Here is a 24,745-nt window from a genome sequence, read left to right as displayed (position 1 = left end):
CCACATTTGCCACTCAGAAAATGTTCGAAAAATGAATGAACAAATTGATCAACTAATTAACTTTGCTGCTCAAACATGTAGCCATTATTTCCCTTGTTAACAGCCTGGTGGCTGAAAATAGTGAAACCAGAAAGTTTAGAAGAGATATTAAACCTAAACAGAATGCCAGTGGGATATAACAGAAATAACATCAACCCCAGAATCAGAAGTCCTGGGTTCTTGTCTCCATTTGTGAAAAGTCACTTAGCTCTTGACCCAAATTTCTTTATCTGTCCACCAGATGGATTAGACCACACACAATAGGGGGTAAGTTCTAAAATCCTATTTTTTAAATTAATTCCAATGTGGAATACTAAAATGTCTTTTCAATATTTAAACACATTCCAATTTTTCAGACTGGTGCAAATTTATATTTGGAAGCACTGACCGGCCAGGATATAAAAAAAATCATACTTATTTGCTAATATGATCACGATAATTACCAGACCCGTTAACAACACGAGACCATTTTCACCTATTTCATTTACAGCAGCACTTCTAAAATACACTAGGTGGGAAGATCTTACATTTTAGCCAGATTTTATAGAAAGAATCTTCTAGCTCCCCATGAACCATATGTAAAGCTGACAGTATATTTAAGATGCTAATTAACCCTTTATCAGCAACTCAAAACAACCATCCTTTGGTCCAGCTCAATATATTCCTATAGCTCCTCAGAGGTAAACAGTACTTTTTAAAACTGAATGGGAATAGCAATCCAAAAACAATTTTCTAAAAATTCATATATCTAAAGAGCAGGATTAAACAGTGCTTGGAACTGTTGTTGCTTGCCACTCTGACACTTAGAAAACAAAGACTTTGTACTCATTCTTGGTAAAATGCTCAAGTGGCAGCAAGGAGAGTAAAGGAGCCCCAGGGACGAGTGAAAGTGGACAGAGGGTGTGGAGGTAGAACCACAGAAACATAACCCATCCATGTGCTTGGATATAAGAAAGGGACTAAGAAGTGGGAGAATAACAGGCATTACTAAACAGCATACATGATTTTTATTGACGGTTTCCTGTTCCAATTTACACTGCCCATCCAGATGAACTGCCTACGGAAACACAACTCTAATATCCGTGTTCAACGTATTAGTTACCTGTGGACATCTGCAGCATGGCCACATAACCATACGTCCTTATAATCAGTATTTGGAACCATGCTGCATTAGGTTATATGGAACTGGTATCAACCTGTTTTCATTGCAATTATCCACAATCAATAGCATTCCTAATTAAAATTACAAAGAGTGAAATTCTCTTAAAAATAATTCCTGTGGCCAATTCCCATGCCCCATGATTCAATAGCAGCAATTCCCTTCCCACCAGGCTCTCTATTTCCTCCCCTCCTTGCCTATACACAGTCCAGAAAACTGGAAGAAAGTCAGAGGAGTAAAAAAGAAGTGATGGAAAGCAGAGGGAAAGGCCAGCATCCAACACCTTAGCACAGCCCAGTTTTGTGATCTGGCCCTGCCTGCACACCCCCAGCCGCCCTGGGGACTGTCCTTGCTTGACAATCTCACCTCTGGCAGTGCTGAATTCCCTGTAGCTCTGGAACAACCATGCTCCTGCTGACCACCCCTGAATCCTGCTTGGAAAGGGCCACCCCTGGTCCCCTGCCTAATCCCCACTCACCTCCATAGCAAACGCTACCTCTCCGATGAAACATCTTCTGAATCACCCGACAAGACTTGGGCATTTCTTTACCCGAGCTTTCTCCATCCATTTGGGGCAGTTATTGTTTTGCTCTTTTTAACCCTAACGACCAACAGCACTGGCACACATTGACGCTCCATAAATGTTATTTAATGCTAAAAAAAATCCCCCACTTCATTCCATCTAGCCACTTACACTCCAGGAATTTCTTGCAGTCTTCTTAATATGCCATGCTATTCCCTACTTCACTCCTTTTGCTCTTTAGTTCCCTCTGTTAATAATGCCCAAATTTGCCTTGTGAATACCTCCTTATCCTTTAAGACCCAACTCAAACATAACCTCTCAGGGAAGCCTTTCCTGCTGCTCCTAAGCAGAGCTGAGCACCCCTCACTGTGGACCACTGTCCTTGCTCTCACCCTGTAGTGCATCTCTTCTCATGTCTGTGTCTCCTACTTGGAGCACGTGACCACGGGGCCCTTGCACCACCTGGTCACTGGGCCTGCATGAAGAGGAAACTCTCAAGAATCTGTCCAAATGAATGAATACATGAATCAGTGGTTATTCTTCCCTCCTATCTACATTACTAACACCTCCTCTTATTCAGTCTTGAGCAAATCAAAGAACAAAACCCTCCAGAAAGTGAAGGACTTTCAGAAACACACGAACAGGAAGAGGGGAGGAGAAAGCATGTCAACAATAAAAAAAATCACAGGACAGGTGAAGGAAAGCAGATGAGTGGCTACTCGCCTACATTCCCCTGCAGGGATCAGGAGGATTCTTCCACTAAAGAATCCTGAGACTCCACAATAGCGTTTTAAAGTCACCACGGAACCATTTTAAAATAAAAATAAAGCAAAAATGACTTCAGTCACTGAGATACGACTTCTTCCCTAGAAAAGACCTTAGAGACAGAGGCCAGTGTTTTTAACTGCAAGACCAAGAAATGACAATGTGCACTTTATTTCTGTTTGTTATAGGTTGATCATACTTACTGCCTTGGAATAAATCTCTGACCCCACTCTTCCATGGCAAAAACTCAAGAAAACTCTACCCCAAAAGAGGAGGAGAGGGGATGGTGGTGACACAGGTGCTGTCCCTTCTCTGTGAGAAAAGGCTGGGGACAGCTGCTTCTGTTTTTTCTCCATGGTCCTACCCTTACCCCCAACTCTCTCCTAGATTTATAAAACAGCTCACTGGGAAATACCCCAGAATCATATCTGAGAAAGTGTGTTTTTTATTTTAATATTATAACTAAGATATCTCTTAGATTTTCAAGTTAGAAAGTGATTTGTACATAAAAAAATATAAAACAATGTTCATGCACTATTTAAACAGTATTATAAAGACTTCGTTAATTTTGTATTTCTCACTGACAGGAAGAGAGACAGTAATCATTATGTGGCACTTTTAGAATTTCAAACTAAAGACAAAAAATATATCATTAAACAAAGAGCATTAACATATTATATGGATAAAATATGTAATACACCCTTTATAATAAGAGTATTTTAATGTTAATTTAGACGTTTTTTACAAAACTGAGCAACGCTGCACTCTATATTGTACAAGCATAATTCATGCCACAATATAAAACAAACATTTTCTATCTATATCTCTTTAACCAAAACAACCAGCTGAACCAAATACTTATGTTATTTGGATACATCTGTAGATATGATGGGTGTAATTAATTGCTCAGCTAAAAGTGCAATTCATGGTGCCTTTAATGATTTAGGTATACACAGCTTTAGTTCTCAGAGCAGACTAAAAATAGTGATTTTAATTTATTCCTGCTGCCTACAATTACCCACAACCATGTATTTTTAAATATTTCCAGCCTATAAAAATTACTAATTTTTGCCACTTGTGTTTATCTGCATTTAGACTTTGATTTGGATAAATTAAGCTCTCAAGTGTTCCTTGCTTTATGAAACTCTGCATGTTGTACACTTCAACACAAATAAATGACTTGTACCATTAGAGGTTTAAATAATGTAATGTATTTCATGCTCAGCCTGAAGCTGGATTCCAATGAAGTTGCTAATGCACGTAATGATTAAGTGTAACTCAAATACTAACTGTGTTGTTGAAAACATGACAGGCAATAATTTGGTCTATTATATTCTGCCATTTAATTGCCTAGTACAGACATTCTCTGACACGTTATGAAGCAATGATTTACAATTATTCAAGCTGCAAAGGTCAGAAAGTGACATTATAATCATCTACATAGAGATCCCTTCTAATGCACAAAAACTAGGTAATGCCACACACACACACACACAAAAAGACTTTTACTGCATTACTAACTTTCTATTTAAGGTTTCTTAAACCAACTAAGAATAAACAGTTCATAAGCATACTAATACACAATAGAAAATGTCTAGAATCTTTTCATGAACCCAGAGGTGACAGATCTAGAAAATGCCCTTATTCTTTCTTCATTAGGTAAGTTCTACTCAACTACTTAACTCTATGCACAAGATTCAAGACCAGACATAAGGAAATCAATCAGAAAACAACATAATCCCTCATCATGCATACTGGGGCTTTGTGAATAATGTCATACAAAAGTTAGGTATCATTTCCTAGATTTACTGAAATCACAGACTACTTACTAGTTTTATATTTTTTTCTTTAGTAACTAGTAAAGAAAAACAAAAATAATAACCCAAGTTGATCAGTTTTACCCCTCTCATCCTAATGGAAAGACAGTAAAATCTTCACTTTTTTAGGCACTTATTTCTATTACACTAACATGTTCAATTTGTAACCACTCAAGTGCAATAAATTATCAACACGTAAAGAACAATGGGGAAAAACAATAAAATTATTTAAAAGAAAACTTTAATATGAGAAAAGTGAAACAGAGAAAGAGAGACAAAAAAAGAGACCGAATACCATATTAAAGTAAAACACTGTGCAAGCAATTTTTTAAAAGAACGTAAATCTGAGCGAAAGCAGAAAACAAAAGTGGCTGGGGGCTCGAAGGAGATAAGTTACAGTTATTGCATGCTGGTGGAAACAACCTCGAGAGAAAAAAATAAGTACAAAGGACTGTCAGCAACCCAAACAACAGATATTACCAAAGCAGAGAAATAAAGAAAAGGGACAGTTGAAAGGCAGGAAAGAGTGGTCTTCCATGACCAGCGCATAATTTAAGTCCATCACTAAAAATACTTTTACTCTCAAGTTTACCGTCTGTACAATGGGAATAAGAAACATAAGATAAACAATCTCTTGAAACCACAGAGATCAACAAATGAAATGAATGTTAAGTAAGGTGTACACTAAACCAAAGCACTGCATAAACACTATTTACTACTGAGAGTATTATATATACTATCGTGGCGGGAGGGGGGGAGATGTATATATACACAGAGAGAGAGAGAGAGTATTAAAATAACTTTAAATGGATTTAACAAAACATGCTATCTATAATGACTTTCTTAAGCCACTGAGATTGTCAAGTTCTTAACTACTGAAAAAAACAAAGGTAGAGATCATGGACTTAGTAAAAATATGTTTAGCCTATTTTTAAATATATGTTCCCAACAAAACTATTAACTTCTGTACAGGGATGCTGGCTATTATTTCTTATTTTCTCCCCTACTAAGCACTATGTCAGACCCTTAGCACATTTTCATGTTAACTATCTATCAAGTGCTAAGTATAAATCCACCTACTCATATATTCTATAAAATTCCTCTCAAGATCACACTCAGATGTAAGAAATGTAAGAAACTGTACTATCCAAAAATTGCTCCTCCTAAAAGTGAAAGTAAAATAAAAGGCTTTTAAATGAAGTTATCTATAACATGTTCTTAAATAGGAAGTGCAAAGCAATACATTTTTGAAATTTTTACCGTGACATGAGCATGTAAACCACGGGTAAACAAAACTTAAATCCCGAACTCTGAATCCTAGCTACCTAATAGGAATCAGGCATCTAATACATTCAGCTTCTTTGTCAAATTAGCTGAAATCCATGATACACTGTAGCTAAGATTTGCCGATGAGGGAGGAAAAAAGATACCTTAAAACTGAGCTTAAAGATTCAAAGAAAATCAGCACAGGTCCAAACACTGAAATAAAAGCGTAAAAGGCAGTTCATGTTAGGGGAGTAGCTAGTGCACAACTCCTAAACTCAGCATTAGTAAAAATATAACGTATGTATTCGGTGCGCATTCACAGTCTTCTTATATACAGATATGAAAAAGAAGTCAAACAATTACAAATAATTGGAAACATTCAAATTGACCTCAATTCAACAGAATGCACTGTCTCCTGCTTTCATCAATTGCACCATAAAATAGTTTTTTTCAAGAAAACCAAGAAGTTACTAAGAACAAATAGTACAACATTGTGAGTAATAATTTCATTTTAAAAATGTGCCTGCCCGACTATTTTTATATCTTATTACTCAATCACAACTATTTGAAACACAGTTTTATGTCTTACAAGTCAAATAATGAAGAGGTAGGTCATTAACAAAATTCTAAAAGACAGACTAAGAAACTAACTACTACAGAAAAGAAAACATAGTGCAGGACCTCCTGTTTGTGACAAAATTATAAAGTTAATGTTCCTGAAAGATCACTTCACCTTTTAAAGCATGATTTTTTAAAAGGTAAAATTTATAGCAATTAAAGCTAATGAAGAAATGCAGCATGAGCTGCTTATGTTCAGGAACTAATAGGTCCACTGAGCATTTCTAAGATTATTTAGCCATCAATGATAATGAATTGACATTGTCAGCGATGTTAATGTACCAATGCTCTCTACTGCCACTAATCTGATGGCCAATCCTTACCTTTTTTTTGTTTTTCACTTTAATTTTTAACCTACATACTGCCCCATCCCTTTGAAACACTGAAATACACAACAACCTATGATACTTTTTCTTTAACATTAAAGGGTATCTAACTCATTATTTTTCTGTTTCAACTACATAGATTAATAGGCACTCTTCAGTTTACTGCAACTCTTCAGAACACTTAGCTTCACTGTGAAAATATCTAGCCTGTAAAAATTATTCTTATATAAACTTTAAATCAAATTTCACTTAAAAAATTAAGAAAGGTATTATTTCATAGTCAAATAAAATTCAATGACTATCGTAATTCTAAGACATACAATTTTGGACACTAGATTGCTTTTTCTATGCACACATACCTGTAGACCTCTATGATAGCAGTATAACTCAATATATCTACATGTATTTATAATTCTCTACCTTGGGAATCAAATGTATAAACCACCAGTGCAACATTTCAGTTGTATGTGGTAAGCAATGAGCTGAGCAAAGTGTGCACTGTTCAAATTAAACAATCAAAGCCAATCAATCACATATTGTTTTTGATGCTACATATGTCAGAACTGTTCTCTGAAAAAGTTTCTTCTTCTCTTTCCAGGGTCTTAGTAACCCTAATAAAAAATGAATGGAATTAGATTTCTAATAACAGAGTATCCAAAAATTGTTTACTTGTTTTGCAGAAATGAGGCAGAAACTGCTTATTGCCATGTAACAGCAAATTTTCATTGGAGTCAGGGCTCTCTTTCCTATAACTCATACAATAAAAACAATAAATGAGATATCTTTTAAAATTCCAAGACCTAGAGCAATTAAAAGGAACCATTTGGCATTTGACCCTTACAGCTAAAATCAGTAGCAACAAAACTCATTCTTCCACTGATCTTCAGGAGGCTCTAGGGCAAAGGTTCATCTTCATTTACTTTAGCTGCAAGTCACTGAACCATCAATTCTGCCAACGAATACATCACAGACCGTGGTTAATAAAACTGCTTGCAAAGTTATTTGTAAAACTATGTTAAGGGTCAAAAAATGCAAGTGCATCCTGGGATGAAATGTACTGTCCCACAAAGAACAGAAGCTGTTTTTGACTTAAAACGTATTTACACAGTAGTGCCAACCACAAGAATCTTCAGCTAAAAAAAATAAACCTAATATAACGTGTACACTTTGCATAATTTAATTGAACCTGTAGTATTTTGTGAATTAGCCATAAGAATTGTAGGTTTCTCAAGTTTCACATAAAGTGTTTTTATATGATATGTACTTATTAGTTAATTTCCCTAGCATATTAATAATATTAAAATATATTTTTAATCAGAAGTAGGGTATTAAAATACCGCTCTGAATGTCCTGTGATATACCATAGATGTCATGACATTTTAAAACCTTTTAAACATTTCTCCTAAATTAATTAGTTGTGCATTAAGGCATCTCAGTGCTTCCTATTAAACACAACACATTTGAGTGACAAACACTGTGAATAATTCTTTAGACCAAAGAGCCATTAACTAAAAAAGGAAAACAAGTTTTGAAATAAAGTTACACAAAAACATACATTATACACCGTTTCTTTAAACTTCACCCCTGCAATAATCAGTAACCCACTGTCTGAAATTAAATCTTTTTCTGCTTTATTTCCTTATAGAATATGTCCAGTGGATCCAAAGAGCCATTAATGTGATTAAAATTAAAGCAGTATAGCAAAAGAAAAAAAACATACATGTACACTCCCAAAGCTATATTATGTATTTTTTTATGTCTTTAAATGGAATTTACAGTTCTCTCTGGCAATGTGAATGAACATCCTATAATTTAGTCAATTTACAGATTACAGGTTCAAATTGACCTTGTAGCCCATAAAATTGCTCATCTTCAGTACAGGATTAGAAGTGGGAGAAGAATGTCATAACTGTATTTAAGGAATTTACCATAACAATGGAAAGGAGGATACGCATGCATAATTTTAGCCACTCTTACTCATATCAGTTTTGAATTCTGAAACAATGGATATCCTGCACATGCTTCCTGGTTCACCACGGTAGAGATGGTTTCAATTTACTCACCCACAGACATGACACTTGTATTCCCTCATCCCAAGGTGCCTTTTGACATGGTTTCTGGCATCGCCAAGCTGAGCTGTTGCAAAATGGCATATCTTGCACTTGAATGGTTTTGATCCTAAGTAAATGTAACATAAAATATGATTTGAATTTGAATAATACATTACTGGTAGTTTAAAAAGAGGCCTAGATCTTAAATCATACTTTTAATCTAATTACAAATTTCTGCTCCCAAAATGGAATACTTGCACTCCTTTCTAACTTGAATAGACCTGCATTCCATAATTATTTCACCAAGAAGACTTGAATGTTTCAGCGAGTGCTCCTAACTTTCAACAACATTTCTGAGATGTACAGTCAAAAGCAACACAGTTGAGCAGGACTAAGTAGATGAGATGAGCTAAATAACTCCAAATATTTTTCTTATAACTCACAAAAATATCTTTGAAAGTCACTTGACATGTAAAATGGAACATTTTAAAAACATAAATGCATACAGAGCAGCTGGTATTTTTTAAGGTATATTTATTACCAAATAAATTTCTCAGTGGCCACCTCGTTTCCTCATATTTCTGCAGCTTTGAATTTATTCACAATAATGGTATTTCAGATTGTTTTTGCTGACATTTATCCCAAATGATTCACTATATTACTATTTTAATAACATACAAAGTAAGACTATATAGTGGATAAATTATTTGCTTTTATGACCATTTTATAGTCAAAAATTTTTGATGATACTGCAAACCAAAAGTACTGACATTTTGGCTATTATTGATTTCAAGAACAAATATTTCAACATAAAAAGCATAGTATCAACAAATTTTTTTTTATTTCATAAAGAAATAAGGTTAACCTATAGTCAAAAATGAGAAAACAAAATTATTTCAGAATCGACAAACTGGGTGTCAGTCATAGACAGACTATGACTAGAACATAGTTACCAACAGATAATCAGTACCCACAGCAATTGGAAGCAACACTCTTTTAAGGTGTAACATATATACACCATTTTCCAATTTTCTAACCACTAAATCTTCAAATAAATAAATCAAAATCATAAAAATCAGTACCATATGTTTCCAGATTTTTCATATCACGTTTAGGACCTATTTGGTGAAATACCTCTTCTAATACAGTTAGAAAGAATATGAAATGTGTGAACTTTAGTAAATATACAAAAAGAGCTCAAATTTTTAAAACTGCAATAAATCATATTTAATCAATGAACCTTTGTGCAGTGTCCTTGAAGAAAAAAAAATCCTCCAAGAATACTTTGTTGAAACTGAAGCCCTCAGTAAAAAATTTTAGTCTTAAATTTCAATTTAATTTCCAAAAGCTGACAAAAATAGTGAAGCATTTAATTTTAATCTTCTAACAGAAATAAAAAAGTCAACAGTATTAAGCGCAGGCAGACAAGGTTAAATATTTCACAGTTCAATGACAATGAAGCCAGATCTCTTAATACTTCCATTTCTACTGTTAGAAGTAGATGTAAAATATATTTAGCACCTGAATGGTTATATCTAGTCAGCTTTATATGTTTAAACGTCAAAAGCAGGTTGAGACTGCAGCTTACAGCAATCACATTCTATCAATCACATTAGAAACTACAGTTTATTTAAATGATTCTGATAAAACTAAGCCTATCACTACTTTGAAACATTTCATCTCGACACAGAATTCTACGAAGGGACCTATAAAAGAAAAGAGTAAGAAGAACCACTTTCCCTGTACTTTAAATTAAAATGCGTTAAAGATAATAATGTAATTAGGAAATTATTAATTAACAATAACATCAGGACTCCAAACAAAGAAAATAAAGCTCTCTCAACACCCCTATCACAATTTTAGTGAAAGGATTTAAAACATCTTGTAGATTCCAGTTTTTGCCTTGCTTACACTGCACTGACACTGATGAGTTCCTCCTTGTGTTGGCACACGTGCCACAGGCGGCCGGATACAGACCTTCAGTGTTTTCAATTGACAGTACACGGCTCCTTGGTGAAAAACCTTCGTTCCTTCAGGTTTCAGTGACCATGAGAGTGTGTTGACAATACAAAAATGAGTTATTTTGTTGACTGCTTTCAGGCAGAAATCACAGAGGCCCTGACTATTTTTCATATCTTATATCCAGAGTAGACAGTGTTAATATCTCCTTTCTGTGTCATAAAAATTCAAATACTAGAGACCTAGAAATAATACTTTTCGATATAAAAAAAAAATTGTCCCTTCTTTTCTGATAATGTTTCCATTTTTAAGCTTGCTATGCACATCCCAAAATGAATCCACGCACACTTATAAGTGTTTATAAGGCAAAATTTGTAAAACCATGTATTTCTAAATCTGTCTTTCTTTCAGGTATATTGTCATTATTATAAACTGTCAATATTATTTTAAGTTCCATTCCTTAGGAAAGCATTATCCTCAGTAGGTTTTTTCTTTTAATTTGGCCTGTGAGGTTTTTTGAAAGGGAAAAACAAAAGAGGCTCTCTAGCTTTCCGGCACCTTACAATTTTACCAAAAGAATTCCAAAGACTTCCAAAACTAAGTCTTCACTCAGACCTACACAGGCATTCCTCAACATGCGCTATTGCTAATTGCTATGCATACATGGATGTGACATTAACATTAAAAAAATAATAATAAAACTTTAGGTCTAAAAGAACCAAGTAAGATGTATACAAGCCATCATCTAATACTTCTAACTAGAGCCTCAATTCTACAATCCTCTCTAAATATTGATCACTTCATTTATTCATCTGCTCACTCATTCATTCATTCAACAAACAACACTGAGAGCCAACTATGTGCGGGGTGTGGAGATGAAGCAGTGAACAAAGGAGAGCCTCTGTTCTCATTGTGCTCAAAGTCCACAGGCTAACTCTCCTAACCACCTCTTCCCAAGCTGACTTGGCGTGTAACTGTCACGTATTAAGTGACAAACATACCGGCCCCAACTTGAGAATTTTTTAGTGAAGCCATACAACTCTGTATCTCCTAGCATGCAAACATTTTCCAATAGCACAAGTGATGAAAGCACCCGGAACATTAAATGAAGGGCTTCAGTCTTCTAGCTTAATGACATCTGCCATGTTATATAAAATTAAAGTGCTAACAGAATAATGCAGGAGACAAAATGAACAGCTTTTTTTGTACTATTAATGTAATGGGAAAGGAGACACTGCTCTTTCTGGTCATGCTGAAGGCTTCATACCAGCAAACACACAGGAAAACTCAGAGATGCTTTTTTCCTACAATTCTTGATAACCAAAACTCATTTATTTCTTAGAGTGCTGCTTTTATCATAGCGCTAAGGATAGGAAGAAAAGGTTACATAAAACATATAGTAAATCACAAAATATGAAAACAGGGATTGGAAGAGTAAGCCCTTTTCCAGTTAACCATTAATAACAGTCCCTGCACTACTATTTCAGGGACATAAGCAAAGTATCCAAAAAGCAATTCATTTTAAGATGCCCCAAGGAAAAACCTTGGATTAAACCCTGGAAAGCAACTTCTCTCAAAAAATGACTTGCAAAATTGAAATGGTAGACTGGCATCATGTACTCAGGAACAGTGCTCTTTGTGGTGCTTCAGAACACAATAAAATGTACTTGCTGATAAGCCTAACATAAGATGTTAAAAAGTATGCTAACTTTTACTAAATGTTACAATCAATGATGTAACTTATATAAGTAGGGTTACTCTGTCACATATTGATAGTTACCTCACTTTCACATCCACATTAACTTGATTTTAAATGCAATTAATACATATAGTCAAGAAAGACTAATGGACTACATTCTGCACTTAACCTGGTGGACATTTTCAAATGGCACAAGTGACCAGTGCAAACCTATTTTGCATTGTAAACGACTAAATAAATCTTAATGGATTAAGAATGATCAGCTATCAACACACAAGGGAAATTAAGTGCTGAAATGCCTACATTGATTATTTTAAATTATTAGCCTCACTCTGTTCTTGAATTTGTATGCTTTTAGTGAGCTTTAACACATTTACAAGACTTATTGACTATAATTACAAGAGAATTCAAGTAATGGACACATCAATTATAAGCAACATGTCTTGACCAGACAGTTGCATAAAGAATTCTAAAAAGAGCTCCATTAGCATCTTCCTCTTAGTTTTATTCAGTTTTATCTGCCTTAAGAGGGCATATTAAGAAAGTACATATTTTCTGTGCATGTGAACAAGTCTGATTTCTAAAACCATATTACTTCAGGAAGTGAGTTGTAACACAGTAGTGACAGAGATATTAATAATGCCAACAAATAAGTATTTGGACTTATTCCCCAAAAAGTGGCTCTACTGCATGGGAAGAGTTCGGACCAAGAGTACAATGTTTATATTTACCTAGATTAATCTTATGCAGGTTACTTATGCCCAGTTACTTTCTTCAATGTAAAACTTTTATCTATCTTTAATCACCCTAAACTATTAATAATGTTTCATACTCTTCTGTCTTCCTCCTTGTAAGCATGCACTAAGTTTCAAAAACTGCATGAATTTAAAGTATAGCTTTAATAATAAGCCATTATTTAAAAGTACAGTAAAATAAACCTTACAGTTTTAATGAAAATATGTTCATTGAAATGTGAATTTATTATTCAAATCCACTCATAAATTCAACCATGGAGACAGAACTTGTCTAAGCAGAGCACAATGATTTAGAAAAGCTGTCTATTTAAAATAAAGAATGTATGGCAGGTTTATAGAAACAGTGCAGTGAATTCTTACATAAATTTAGAACAGTGGCTTATGTATTTTCCACAAAAAAAAAGTTTTTAAAAAAATTTCTACCCAAAATTAAACATTAAAATGGAACAATACACGTGACAGAGTACAGAAACTAAATCAGGCGCTACCTCCAGAAAAAAACAAATCCTCAGGACATACTAACTTTGAAAAGTGTTGACTAATTTTGATCCTTGAAAGTACAATCTTGTCGCCTGGGGGAGTTACACTTTTGGATATAAACTATTTGGCAATGGATATTTTTAAATCTCTAAAACTGTAAGAAAATTTTTATTATTCTATTCCTCAAGAGCCATTTAATATGTCCTCTGAAACCCAAAGTGCCACTTAATAGATATCTTGGAGTTCCAAACAATTAGGACTTAGAAACAACTGAAAGCTGTAAGAGACAGGAATTTAACAAAGGCATCAGAGGGACTAGGTGTTCTTGATAAAATTAAAAGAAATTTGTCATATAACCTGCCTTTGGAATCACTAAGGCTTAATTACCTTTCGAAACGCTAAGTGTCAACAAGGACTTATGGCCGAGGTCCAGAGCGCCCCACTGCAGTGCAACGTGAAGTAGGTGGAAGGTCAACGAGCAAATGCAGTAAGGACTCCACATTCGGACAGGAACCAATGTCCAAGTTTTATCATTCACTTGCACTCTATAGGTAAACAGAGGTTTGCTGCGGTTTACATACCTGTATGAGTGCGAATGTGGGCTAGAAATGCCATGGAATTGCTACTTCGACACATCTTCCCACAATACTTGCAAACGTTTCCCTGATTTTCCTCTCTCTCTCGGTTGATTTGCTCAGTGTCTTCCACTATGTACTTATTCACCTCCCGCAGCAGTTCCTCATGCTGCCCTTTAATATGCAGAAATAAATTCTGTTCAGAATCAAAGGGCTCTGTACACTTGACACATTTAAAGGTGGCCCCTCCCTCTGGAAGTTCTTCTACGCTGGCCTGTTCATTTCTCATGTGACCAGCACTAGCCAAATGCTGATGAAGGTTGCTCTCTGTATAGAATGATTTTCCACATAGTAAACAATGAAAGTGTTTCTCTTTTGTAGGATGCTTCATGGCTATGTGAACATTCAGTCCACTCAAACCATCTGCTAAGAAGCCACAATCATCACAACGGATTCGTGTGGATTCACCAAAGGAACTACCTTCAGATTTCTTCTTTTTCATACCTTGAGCACAGTCTTTTAAGGGCAACTCACTAATTCTCACTCCTGTTGCTATCAGACCCTCTTCAGACTGATCTATCAATTCACCATCTTCAGGGTTCTTTATTCTTATTATGGAAGAATCAAACCGGCCAAAACTGTACGTGGCCTGTCCTTTATCATCAATACTGATTACAGTTTCATAAACATCATTACTTTCAACTGTGCTATCAGAAGCTGGACCATCCTCCTCCAAAATAATTCTAGTTTCATGTTGGGAATTCATCAGAATTTCCTTATTCTCCAGAACAGGATCTTCTTGCCTATCTTTCAAACCCTCTGAACTCTGCACACTTCCAACTCTGCCTTGACCACTGCTCTCCAGGTTTAGCTGTTCTCTAGTCATTCCCATCACAACAGGGACGGCGCTTTCAGCTGAATGCTCTCCACCTAGAACTCCAGCACATACATGTTTGCTAAGGACCTTATCCACGTTACCTCCTATACTTCCTCCATCGTTCTCACAATGAATATTTTGATCAACGATGTCATTCAACACACGGTGGTTTTTCTTTGCTGTCTCATAACTGAAAGCTGAGCTTCCTGAATTTTCATTCTGAAATTTGCTTGGGGAGTCATAATTAGAGGAAATATTAAGGGACACCATCTCGTCAGGTTTCATAACTTTATCCTTGGCAAGGGGCTGTTGGAAAGTTTCACAAAAGGAATGATCTTCACTGAGATTACATTCTTCTTCAGTCTCAACTTCCACAGAGTCAGGAGCAGAGAGTACTTTAGACATATCCAAATTAGTGCTCTTATCCAAAATAGAACAATCAGCAGTATTTCTAGATTTAAGAATTTCAGAATGTTGGTCTGAAGTTATTTGAAATTCTTCAGAATTTTGTTGATGTTGCTCTTCAGCTATAATGATGTTTTTGGACATTTCTGCAGAATTTGCTTCTACGTTAGAAGAGTTCCGGTAAGACTGTCTTTTCATCTTGTGCTTTTCTGTTGCTGCATGCCTAGTCATCTCCCGACGAGTCACAGCATAGTAATCACATGCCATGCAATAAAATGCAAACTCTTTTGTATGTTTCCGTTTTATGTGCAGTTCTAGAGAAGCAGAAGAGTGAGTGTTAAACTCACAGTGTGTACATTTATTATCACTTGTGTCCGTAACATCTCTCTGGGAGTGTGCATCCCCCTGCTTGATAAGGTCCTCTGGTTCTAGACAGATTTGTTCCTTTTTTTCAATAAGGTGACTGTTAACTTCTCCATCAATGGAATGAAATACATTTTCGACTTCAACTTCAACTGGATTTCCATGCTGTACTATAGGCTTTTCTGGAATGGAGGCATCTGAGTCAGCTGACTTGTTAGCATGTTCATCTGAGACGGTCACAGCTGAATGGGTGTTCTTTCTACAGGCTTCAAAGTTACCCACTTCAGGGCCAACAATGATATCTGAACTTTGTTTTCCATTTGCTTCTATTTCTACCCGCCCTTTATGTTTCTTGGTGGCACAGTGACGTTCCATATCTCCCTTAGTTACGGTATAATATTTACACACTTTGCATAAATAACTATATTGGTGACTGTGTTTTCGTCTAATGTGAACAGTCAAGTTTGTAATACTAGAGGCCAAAAGACCACAATGCGAACATGTCCGTGAGATGTTACCTTTAGGTCTCCCTCTCTTTGTAGTGGTCAAAGCTAATTCATCCTCTTTGGTGATTATACCAGACTGTGACAGTTCCTTGGTAGTTAGTATGCTCTTCTCAAGACAGGAATGCTCCTGTAATTGCACACCTTCTACGTGGCCTTCTATCCTTCCATTTCCGGAAATGCTGAACTCTTCTTTTTTGTCATTTGCACCTATACATACCCTCTCAATACATTCTTCAAAGCTTAAGCCAATATTATTTTTCTTAGCATTTTCAAGATGCTTGCTTCTCTTAATGTGTTTCTCCATTCCTTCTTTGCTCAATGAATAAAGATTACATGCTTTACAAAGAAAGTGATAGTCTTGCCCATGCCGGAGTTTTATGTGTCTTGTGAGAACAGTGGAAGACCTTGTTTTATAAAAACACTTCTTACATTGAAACTGAGGCTTACTGGAATGCCTTACTTCACTTCCATGGTTTACCTTGGACTTAGCAGGTTCTTCCTGAGCTGCTTTTCCTGACTCACTCACTTTTGCGTTTTCCGATTCTAAAGTACTTAAAGGTAAAGTCTGTAAAACCAAATCATTGTTAAGTGATTGAGAAGTCTTTGGTTGAACAAATAAGCGAATATGTTTCTCAGTTGTTTTGTGTTCTTCCATGTCTTTCTCAGACAGGAAGAACAGATTACAAGTAGTACAAAGAAAACCCATACTGTGCTTTTCCTTCATGTGGTCTCTAAGATTTATTTCATTCAAGGAAATAAATGAACAACACTGACAACTGAGGACAGAGGCAGTTTCCTGATGCTGGTTATTGTGCAAATGTTCATCGAAGTCCCTCCTCGACATACTGGAAAAGTCACATGTCTGGCAGTAAAACTTCACCTCTCTTGTACGGCACCTTTTCACGTGGATTTCCAATTCTGTCCTACTTGTAACTATCTGACCACAGTCTGCACAAGTACACAGCATCTGATGGTCAGAAGCTGGCCTCACTGTCAGAGAGTCAAAGGAGCACGGAAGATGGGAGTTTCTTTTGTCCTGCTTCTCGTCCTGGGTTTCCAAGGAAGTCACACACAGACTGTGGACACTGCCACCTGTTTCTACGTGTTTAGGCGTTGACTCTGCATCACTGGTTTTCACCTGTGTTCTGAAGTGTTTCATATACATCCTCTGAGTTTCAGTAGTCCCTCTTTTATTAATTCCTAAAAGATTAAACCTTTTTTTGGCCTGGCCTTTTAAGGCGAAAGCGCCACGTCGTCGGAAGCCATGACCCAACAGGAGAATGCTGCGCTCAGGTCTTAGTCTCGAGACTGTGCTGACTCCATGTGTTGTCTGTAGCGTATTATTTTTGGTAGATTCCAATTTATCTAAGAGACCCTCTGAAGTTCCTAAAGCTCCTAAGTTTCTACTCTGGTTCTCAGGATTTCGAGCTATTCCAGGGGAGGTTACATTTTCTTCAACAATCTCTCCTTTTTCTGACGAAGCATTCCTGGAAGGCATCATTTCAACAAGGAGTTCACTGCTACTTCCACTCTGTTTAGAAATGCTTCCTCTGAAATCTTTAAATTTGCTTCCAACATTTTGTAATCCTTTTGAATCACTATTCTTTGCTATTGGTTTAGAAGCTCTAGGTTTTGCACGCACATTTTTTGTTCCCATGGTGCATGGTTTCTTAGGAAAAGGTTGTTTTGTTAAGATCTGTACAAATCCTCCACGAGCAGCAAGATTCTGACGCCGGAGATGTGTTTTGCCAAGATAATGTGCATTCAACAGGTTTTCTTCCACACACTGAAAGCCACAAAGATCACAAGAAAAGACCTTCTGTGGCCCATGTGTCTGTCTGACATGCATGTGCAGCGCTGCACTGCTCTCTGCTTTGTGGCTACAGTGGCAGCAGGCATGTTCCTTAGACTGTTGCATGTGACATTCAGCATGCTTTTCCAAATCAGAGCAAGAAGAAAACAAACGATCACATACGCTGCACTTGAGAACTGTGTCTACATTTCCAATGGTACAACTAACACTCATCTCTTTCAGAGGAAAAGGAGATTCTCTTTCGGGATAAAGAGAAACCATTTCCTGAGCAGACTGTTTTTCAGTGTCTGTTTTCAGAGAAACAGCATCAATAGTGCTAAAACTGCAAGGAGAGGAGAAGGCATTGGGAGGACACGTGCTTCCATCTGAGCAGTCATTCAGGAGGGGTTCCTTCACCGTTCTGTCTAACGGGATACCAGCTTTTGGGGCTGCGCTGCTCGCAGAAGTTTCTGATCCATGAACACACTGCTCCTCAGATTTAAGGGGCTCTGCCTCGGCTAATTTCATTCGTTTGGAAGCATGTTTATTTCCGTCTTCCTCCACAACCACACTGACAAAGTTTGATGACTCTGAAAGACCTCTTTTGCTTGTGGAATTCTCAGACGACTTTGCTACCACATCGGCTACAGGCCCACAATCTACATCATGGGATGAAATATCTCCCAGGTCTTTTGCTTCTTTGTCTACATTCTCATCCTCCTCATTCTCTGGTTTCTTCTCAGTATCCATCACTAATGAAGTGCTAATGAGGCTTCTTGTGTCACGGGGGGCTCACCTGGTACTCATAGCCTATGAAGAAAATAAACATGGTATTAAACCTCTGAACACAAAGAAAAGACACATATTAGTCCAAGAGTGAACATAAAATGACACACTAGATGAAAAAATACCATAAAATTAGCCTCCAGATTTCCTTTATACTGACATGAATGTGATCACATGTATAAAGTCCTGTAAGAAAGTATGAAATCAGATTTGGGGAATATCACATCACTACACAGCTGACTCAGGAAGCAACACTATGATATCTTTGATAGAAAAAGTGATTCTCAAGCAGCTTGTAAAAAAAACTCCCATGTTTCAATTCCCTTTACCAGAACACTTCAATTCACTACTTTTTTTTTCAACAGAGAAGCCCTCTTTTCAAATTACGTTTCAGTGAACTCCCACTCTGTAAAACAGATTAAACAAAACTGCTGTGATACAAGTCAGGAAGTCAGGCCTACACCTCTTTAGCCTCCCAACAGAAGCCCAAGTCCCACTGTAAAAGAAATGAAATTCAAAACTAAATGCTTCATCCTTTTCCCTAGAGCAAAGAGCCTTACCATTATCTTTCTGAATATTCCTAACTAACAACACACCTATTCCCATCACATATCACCATTCATTCGTGAGCTCTTTTGCCAATGAAAAGCCACTCCTATTCCAGTTGTCAATCACCAATTTCTTCATCTAACAGTCATTTTGTGTTGTCTGAAGGTTAATGGCAAAGGGAAATGTCAGTGGTAGAGTAGAATTAATGAAGTAAATCTGGGGGGGGGGGTTATTGAAAAAATGCGTTAAAATCAATAATATTGATTTTATTTTTCATTATGCTCTTTAATTCAATTAAAACATATCATTTTGCATTTACTTTACACCATGATTGGAATTTTCAGCCAAATGCCATTTAATTTGATATTAATAAAAAGCTATCACGTATTATCGCCTCAAAGCTAATGATAACTATTATTAACTATATTTTCCATAACAATGCCAAACAAATTAAGGCTATTGCTTTAACTTTGCTAAAAGCAAGGAACAAAAAACATATACAAGATATGACTCCAAAAGCATGAGCAACAAAAGGAAAAACTGATAAACTGGACTTTATCAAAATTAAGAACTTCAAATGACATTATGTTTCAAAGGCCACTATCAAGAAACTAAAAAAACAAATCACATAATGGGAAAAACTTTTTGCAAATCATATATCTGATACAGGACTTAATTAGAATATATAAAGAACTCTTACAACTCAATAATAAAAAGACAAACCAATTTTAAAATGAACAAAGGAGCTGAATATACATTTCTCCAAAGAAGATACGCAAATAGCCAAAAAGCACATGAAAACATAATCTATATCAGTAGTCATTACTGAAATGCAAATCAAAACCATAATGCGATACCACTTCACATCCACTAGGATGACTAGAATCAAAAAGTCAGGCAACAACGAGTGTTGGTGAGAATGTGGAGAAATCAAAACCCTCATACAATGCTAGTGGGGATGTAAAATGGTAATACCACTTTGGAAAACAGTCTGGCAGTTCCTCAAATGATTTAACATTGAGTTACCACATAGCCCAGTAATTCCACTCCTAGGTATATGCCCAAGAGAAAGGAAAACATACACCTACACAAAAACTTGTACATGAATGTTTATAGCAGTATTATTCATAATAGCCAGGAGGTGGAAACAACCCAAATGGTCATCAATGGACTAACAGATAAACAAAATTAGGTACATCCATACAATGAAATATTATTCAGCCACAAAAAGGAATGAAGTACTAATACATGCCACAATATGGATGAATCTTGAAAACATTATTCAACGTGAAAGAAGCCAGTTACAAAAGATCACATACTATATGATTCCTTTTATAGGAAATGTCCAGAATAGGCAAATCTATAGAGATAGAAAGTAGATCAGTGGTTCCTTAAGGCTGGTGGGGGGTGGGGAGACAGGAGGGTGGGGGTGATCGCTAAGGGTACAGGGTTTCTTTCTGAGGTGATGAAAATGTTCTAAAATTTACTGTGGTGATGGTTGTACATGTCTATGAATGTACTTAAATCCATTAAATCATAGTTTAAATGGGTGAATTGCATGGTATGTGATTATCTCCATAAAGCTGCTTAAAAACATAAAATTGTCATATATAATCTACAATAGAAAAACATCTTGTATTTGTAATTGCATTATAATACAATAACATATTGCATCACTCTTGTAAAAGAAGGAAGAAGATAAACATACACAGTTTTATTACACTTATAAGATGTTCACCATTTCTTGAGAAAGTGTTCCAGAAAATATAAATTATATAAGAGGTTAATAGGTGTTTTGAGGGGAAAAAATATCCCCGGTCAAATGAGTTTAGAAAATTCTGGCTTGAGCAAGTTTCTTTACTACAGGATTTGTCAGTACATAAGCATTTCCCAAACTGACTTCATTACAGAACCCTTTATTTATAAAGAATCCAGAGACTGGTGTTCCAAAGGACCCTGTAGAAAGTGCTCTTTTAGATAAAGCGTTGGTTTTGCTATTCAACGTTTGTAATGGACAAGTAAAAAGAGGAAAGAAAGAAAGAACGAATGATGCATCTGTTCCAAAAACTTCACTTAGTGCCTATTATAGGCCAAGTATTCTTGGCCGTAGATACCGGAATTACAGCAAAGAAGACAAAATCTCTGCCTCACATTGTAAGGAGTGACACAATATATTTTTTAAATAGATATTTTGTCCAATCCAGGACATCCACCTCCGGTCAACAAGAGTCAAAGGGACTGGGTTTACTCTCACGCGTGAATCCAAAAAAGAAAAAACAGATAAAATCTGTGAAAAAACAGCACAAGACACTGGACATCAGGCACCAAAGGACAGTGACCCCTGAGAGATGAAACACAAACCAGGCGAGCCCCAGCTTCCGCCTGGAAAAAGGATGCAGGCCACAGCACAGGAAAGGGGTCCCAGACAGAGCCCAGGGGTCGCCCAACAGAGCTGGGTGCAGCTAGAGCACACAGGGCAGAGGAAAGGAGAGGAAGGTGCCAGGAAGAGAAGCCCAGAGACCTGAAGAGGGTCCCTCATGAGCGTCCCTATCAAGATGGAGAACACTGCCATCTTCCCAGGAAGCTGTCTCGTGCCCCTTCACACTCAGTCCTTGGTAACTCGTCCTCCCTGAGGCAACCACTGCTCAGAATTCTTCCACAGAAGATTCGTTTTCTCTGTGGCAGAAATTCATATAAACGGAATCAGAAAATACGCCTTCTGGGGAAGGAGGGTCTGGCTTCTTTTGCTCAGCACAGTGTTTTTGTTACGTATATCAGCAACATGTCTCACTTCATTGCTGAGTGGTATTCCATTCTACAGATATGCCACAACTCTGCTGATGGACATCTGAGCTGTTTCTCCCTTTTTGGCTATAATGAGAAAGTTGCTATGAATATTCTTGTACAAGTCCTTTTAGGAACCTATTTTCCTTTCCTTTGTGTAAATACCTAGGGGCGATATTGCTGTGTTACAGGTCAGATGTGTTGGCTGAACTTTATGAGAAACTGCCTGCCTGATTTTCACACTGGCTGTACTGTTGTACACAGCCACCAGCAACGCCAAGAAAGTTGATTGATCCACATCCTCACCAACATTTGACACCGTCGGTCTTTTAAATTTTAGTCATTCTAGTGGTTGTACGGCTTGACTCGGCCTTTCCCTGATGACTGGTGATGGTGCTGAATACTTTGTTATGTGCTTTGTGCAAGTCCTTGTTTTGCTCATTTCTTAAATCAGTTGTTTCTCTATTTTTATTATTGAGCTGGAGGAGCTGTTCAAGTATTCCGGATATAAATCCTTTGTCAGATACATGTTTTACAAATATTTTCTCCCATTTCATTTTATTAACGTTGTCTTTTTTATTTTTTGTGAGGAAGACCAGCCCTAACATCTATTGCCAATCCTCTTCCTTTTTTTCCCTTTTTCTCCCCAAAGCCCCAGTAGATAGTTGTATGTCATAGTTGCACATCCTTCTAGTTGCTGTATGTGGGACTCCGCCTCAGCATGGCTGTTCAAGTGGTGTGTTGGTGTGCGCCAGGGATCCGAACCGGGGCCGCCAGTAGCAGAGCACACGCACTTAACCACTAAACCACGGGGCTGGCTCCTAACGTTGTCTTTTGATAAGCAGAAGTTTTAAATTTTGATGAAATCATTTTTTTTCCTGTTCTGGTTATTTATGTGTCTAGTTTATTTTCTGTCTCCCCAGGCTGGAATGCAAGGGCATGGTTTATTTCATCCACCCATATATCCCAGGAGCCTAGAACAATTCCAGTCACATATAAGGTACTAGAATGGATGAACACCTCACTGTGAATAAGAAATATCTCCTGTCTAAGCATTTATAGATGAAATGAAAAATGTCTGAGATACACTTCAAAATAGTCCAGGAGAAGGGCATAGTGAAGGCTATATGCTGATAATAATTAAAGCTGAGTGACAGTTACATGGAGATTCAATACTATTCTGGCAACTTTTCCATGTGTTTGTATACGTTTGAAAATGGCTATAACAAGTTATTTGTAAAAAGCTTTTAATGCTTAGTCTAAAAGAGTGTGAATTCTCTTCCTTTCAATGATGAGTCCGTCTCTCCTCTTCCCACATCACTGTGGCACTCTACCGCACCCCTTCACTATGGGCACTAGCAGGGGTTTCATCTTCAGAAGCATTGGACAGAAAACACAAACACTCACTTAAGGAAGACGCACATACGCACGTCTATTCAGAGTGAATGTTCTGTTGATGGCACCTGACATAGATTTCTGGAGACAAAAGAATGACAACTGCATTAACATGCAGAAGCAAAATAATGAGACTGTTTATTATTTTCTATATAATGGCTCCAAAAATTCTAAAACAAAAGGAGAAAATGTTTCTACATTCGTTATTTCCCAATTGATTTTGTAAGTTAATGAAATAATTCAACATCTCATTATATTAAGAAAGAACAACAAACATTCAACAAATACATATTGAGTACCTAGCATATGAAAGGAACTATACTGATACAAACACATTCTTTGCCCTCACCAGGCTCATATTCTATCAGGAGCCATGTGACATATGCACAAAGGAACCCTAACACAAGGCCACACATGATCACACCTGTGATATACACTAAGATCTACAGCAGTTAAATGAGCAAGGCATCATACTTTCAAGTAGAACATCTGGCTAAAATAGTAGAAATATCATTTGAGCTAAACCTTGAGGAAACTAAAACTGTGTTTTTCTTTTGTTGAGGGAGCAGGTAGGAACAGTTGAACACTTCAAGGAGAAGGAAAGGATTACGCAAAGCCAGAAAACATACACAATGAGCGTGCAAGACAGTGAGCAGTCCAGACAGCTACAACACTGGCTCTCTACTGCACAGCAACTCACAACAAAGGCAGACGATCAGCCAGGACCAGAGCACAGAAGGCTCTGAATTCAGAGCTGGAATTTATTCAGTAGCGTCAGTAGGGAGTCAGCAAAACACAGCACTGCTTTAGGGAGGTTCATTTTTCAGTACGCAGGACACAGGACAGGTGGAGAAAGTCCAGATACAGAAAAAGCACATTCTAACAGTTTAAATGATAAGGTCCAGAATGAGAATGATGTCAGTAAGCAGCAATGCAAGGTGATTTAATAAGTATCTTAAAGTGATCTAGAAAAGTATCTTAAAGTGATCTAGAGGAGATTAAATGGAAATGAGGAAATTCATGCAAATATAAATTAAAAGGAAAAACCTTCATCAGAAAGGTTATTAGAACAAGTACCTCATTACCAATAGAGATAGGGGATTGGGTCTTTTTTAAAGCAGAATTCAAAAATCGCCCAATTGGGACAGTTTAAGGGCTCATTTTTCTGGACACAGATTTCATTTATCCACTCAACAAACACTTATTGCAAGCCTAACAGAAAGCACCATTAATTCCCTCAGGAACAAAGTAAAACA

At 36.8% G+C, this 24,745-nt stretch overlaps 1 protein-coding gene across 2 annotated transcripts in view; it reads right to left on the bottom strand.

The window, feature by feature from the left end:
• ZNF407 (zinc finger protein 407) overlaps positions 1-24,745 on the bottom strand; it is a 450,319-nt gene that overhangs the window by 401,648 nt on the left and 23,926 nt on the right. For both annotated transcript variants that reach the window (XM_058557310.1, XM_058557311.1), the window contains exons 2-3: positions 14,039-18,785; positions 8,577-8,691 (exon numbers count right to left, since the gene is read on the bottom strand). In XM_058557310.1, the coding sequence (XP_058413293.1) occupies positions 8,577-8,691; positions 14,039-18,725 (4,802 nt within the window). In that variant the 5' untranslated portion in view covers positions 18,726-18,785. The remainder of the gene's footprint in view (positions 1-8,576; positions 8,692-14,038; positions 18,786-24,745) is intronic.

Source organism: Diceros bicornis, chromosome 16 (assembly GCF_020826845.1).
Source record: "Diceros bicornis minor isolate mBicDic1 chromosome 16, mDicBic1.mat.cur, whole genome shotgun sequence".
Taxonomy (NCBI): Eukaryota; Metazoa; Chordata; class Mammalia; order Perissodactyla; family Rhinocerotidae; genus Diceros; species Diceros bicornis.
This window is presented reverse-complemented; position numbering and strand designations above follow the sequence as displayed.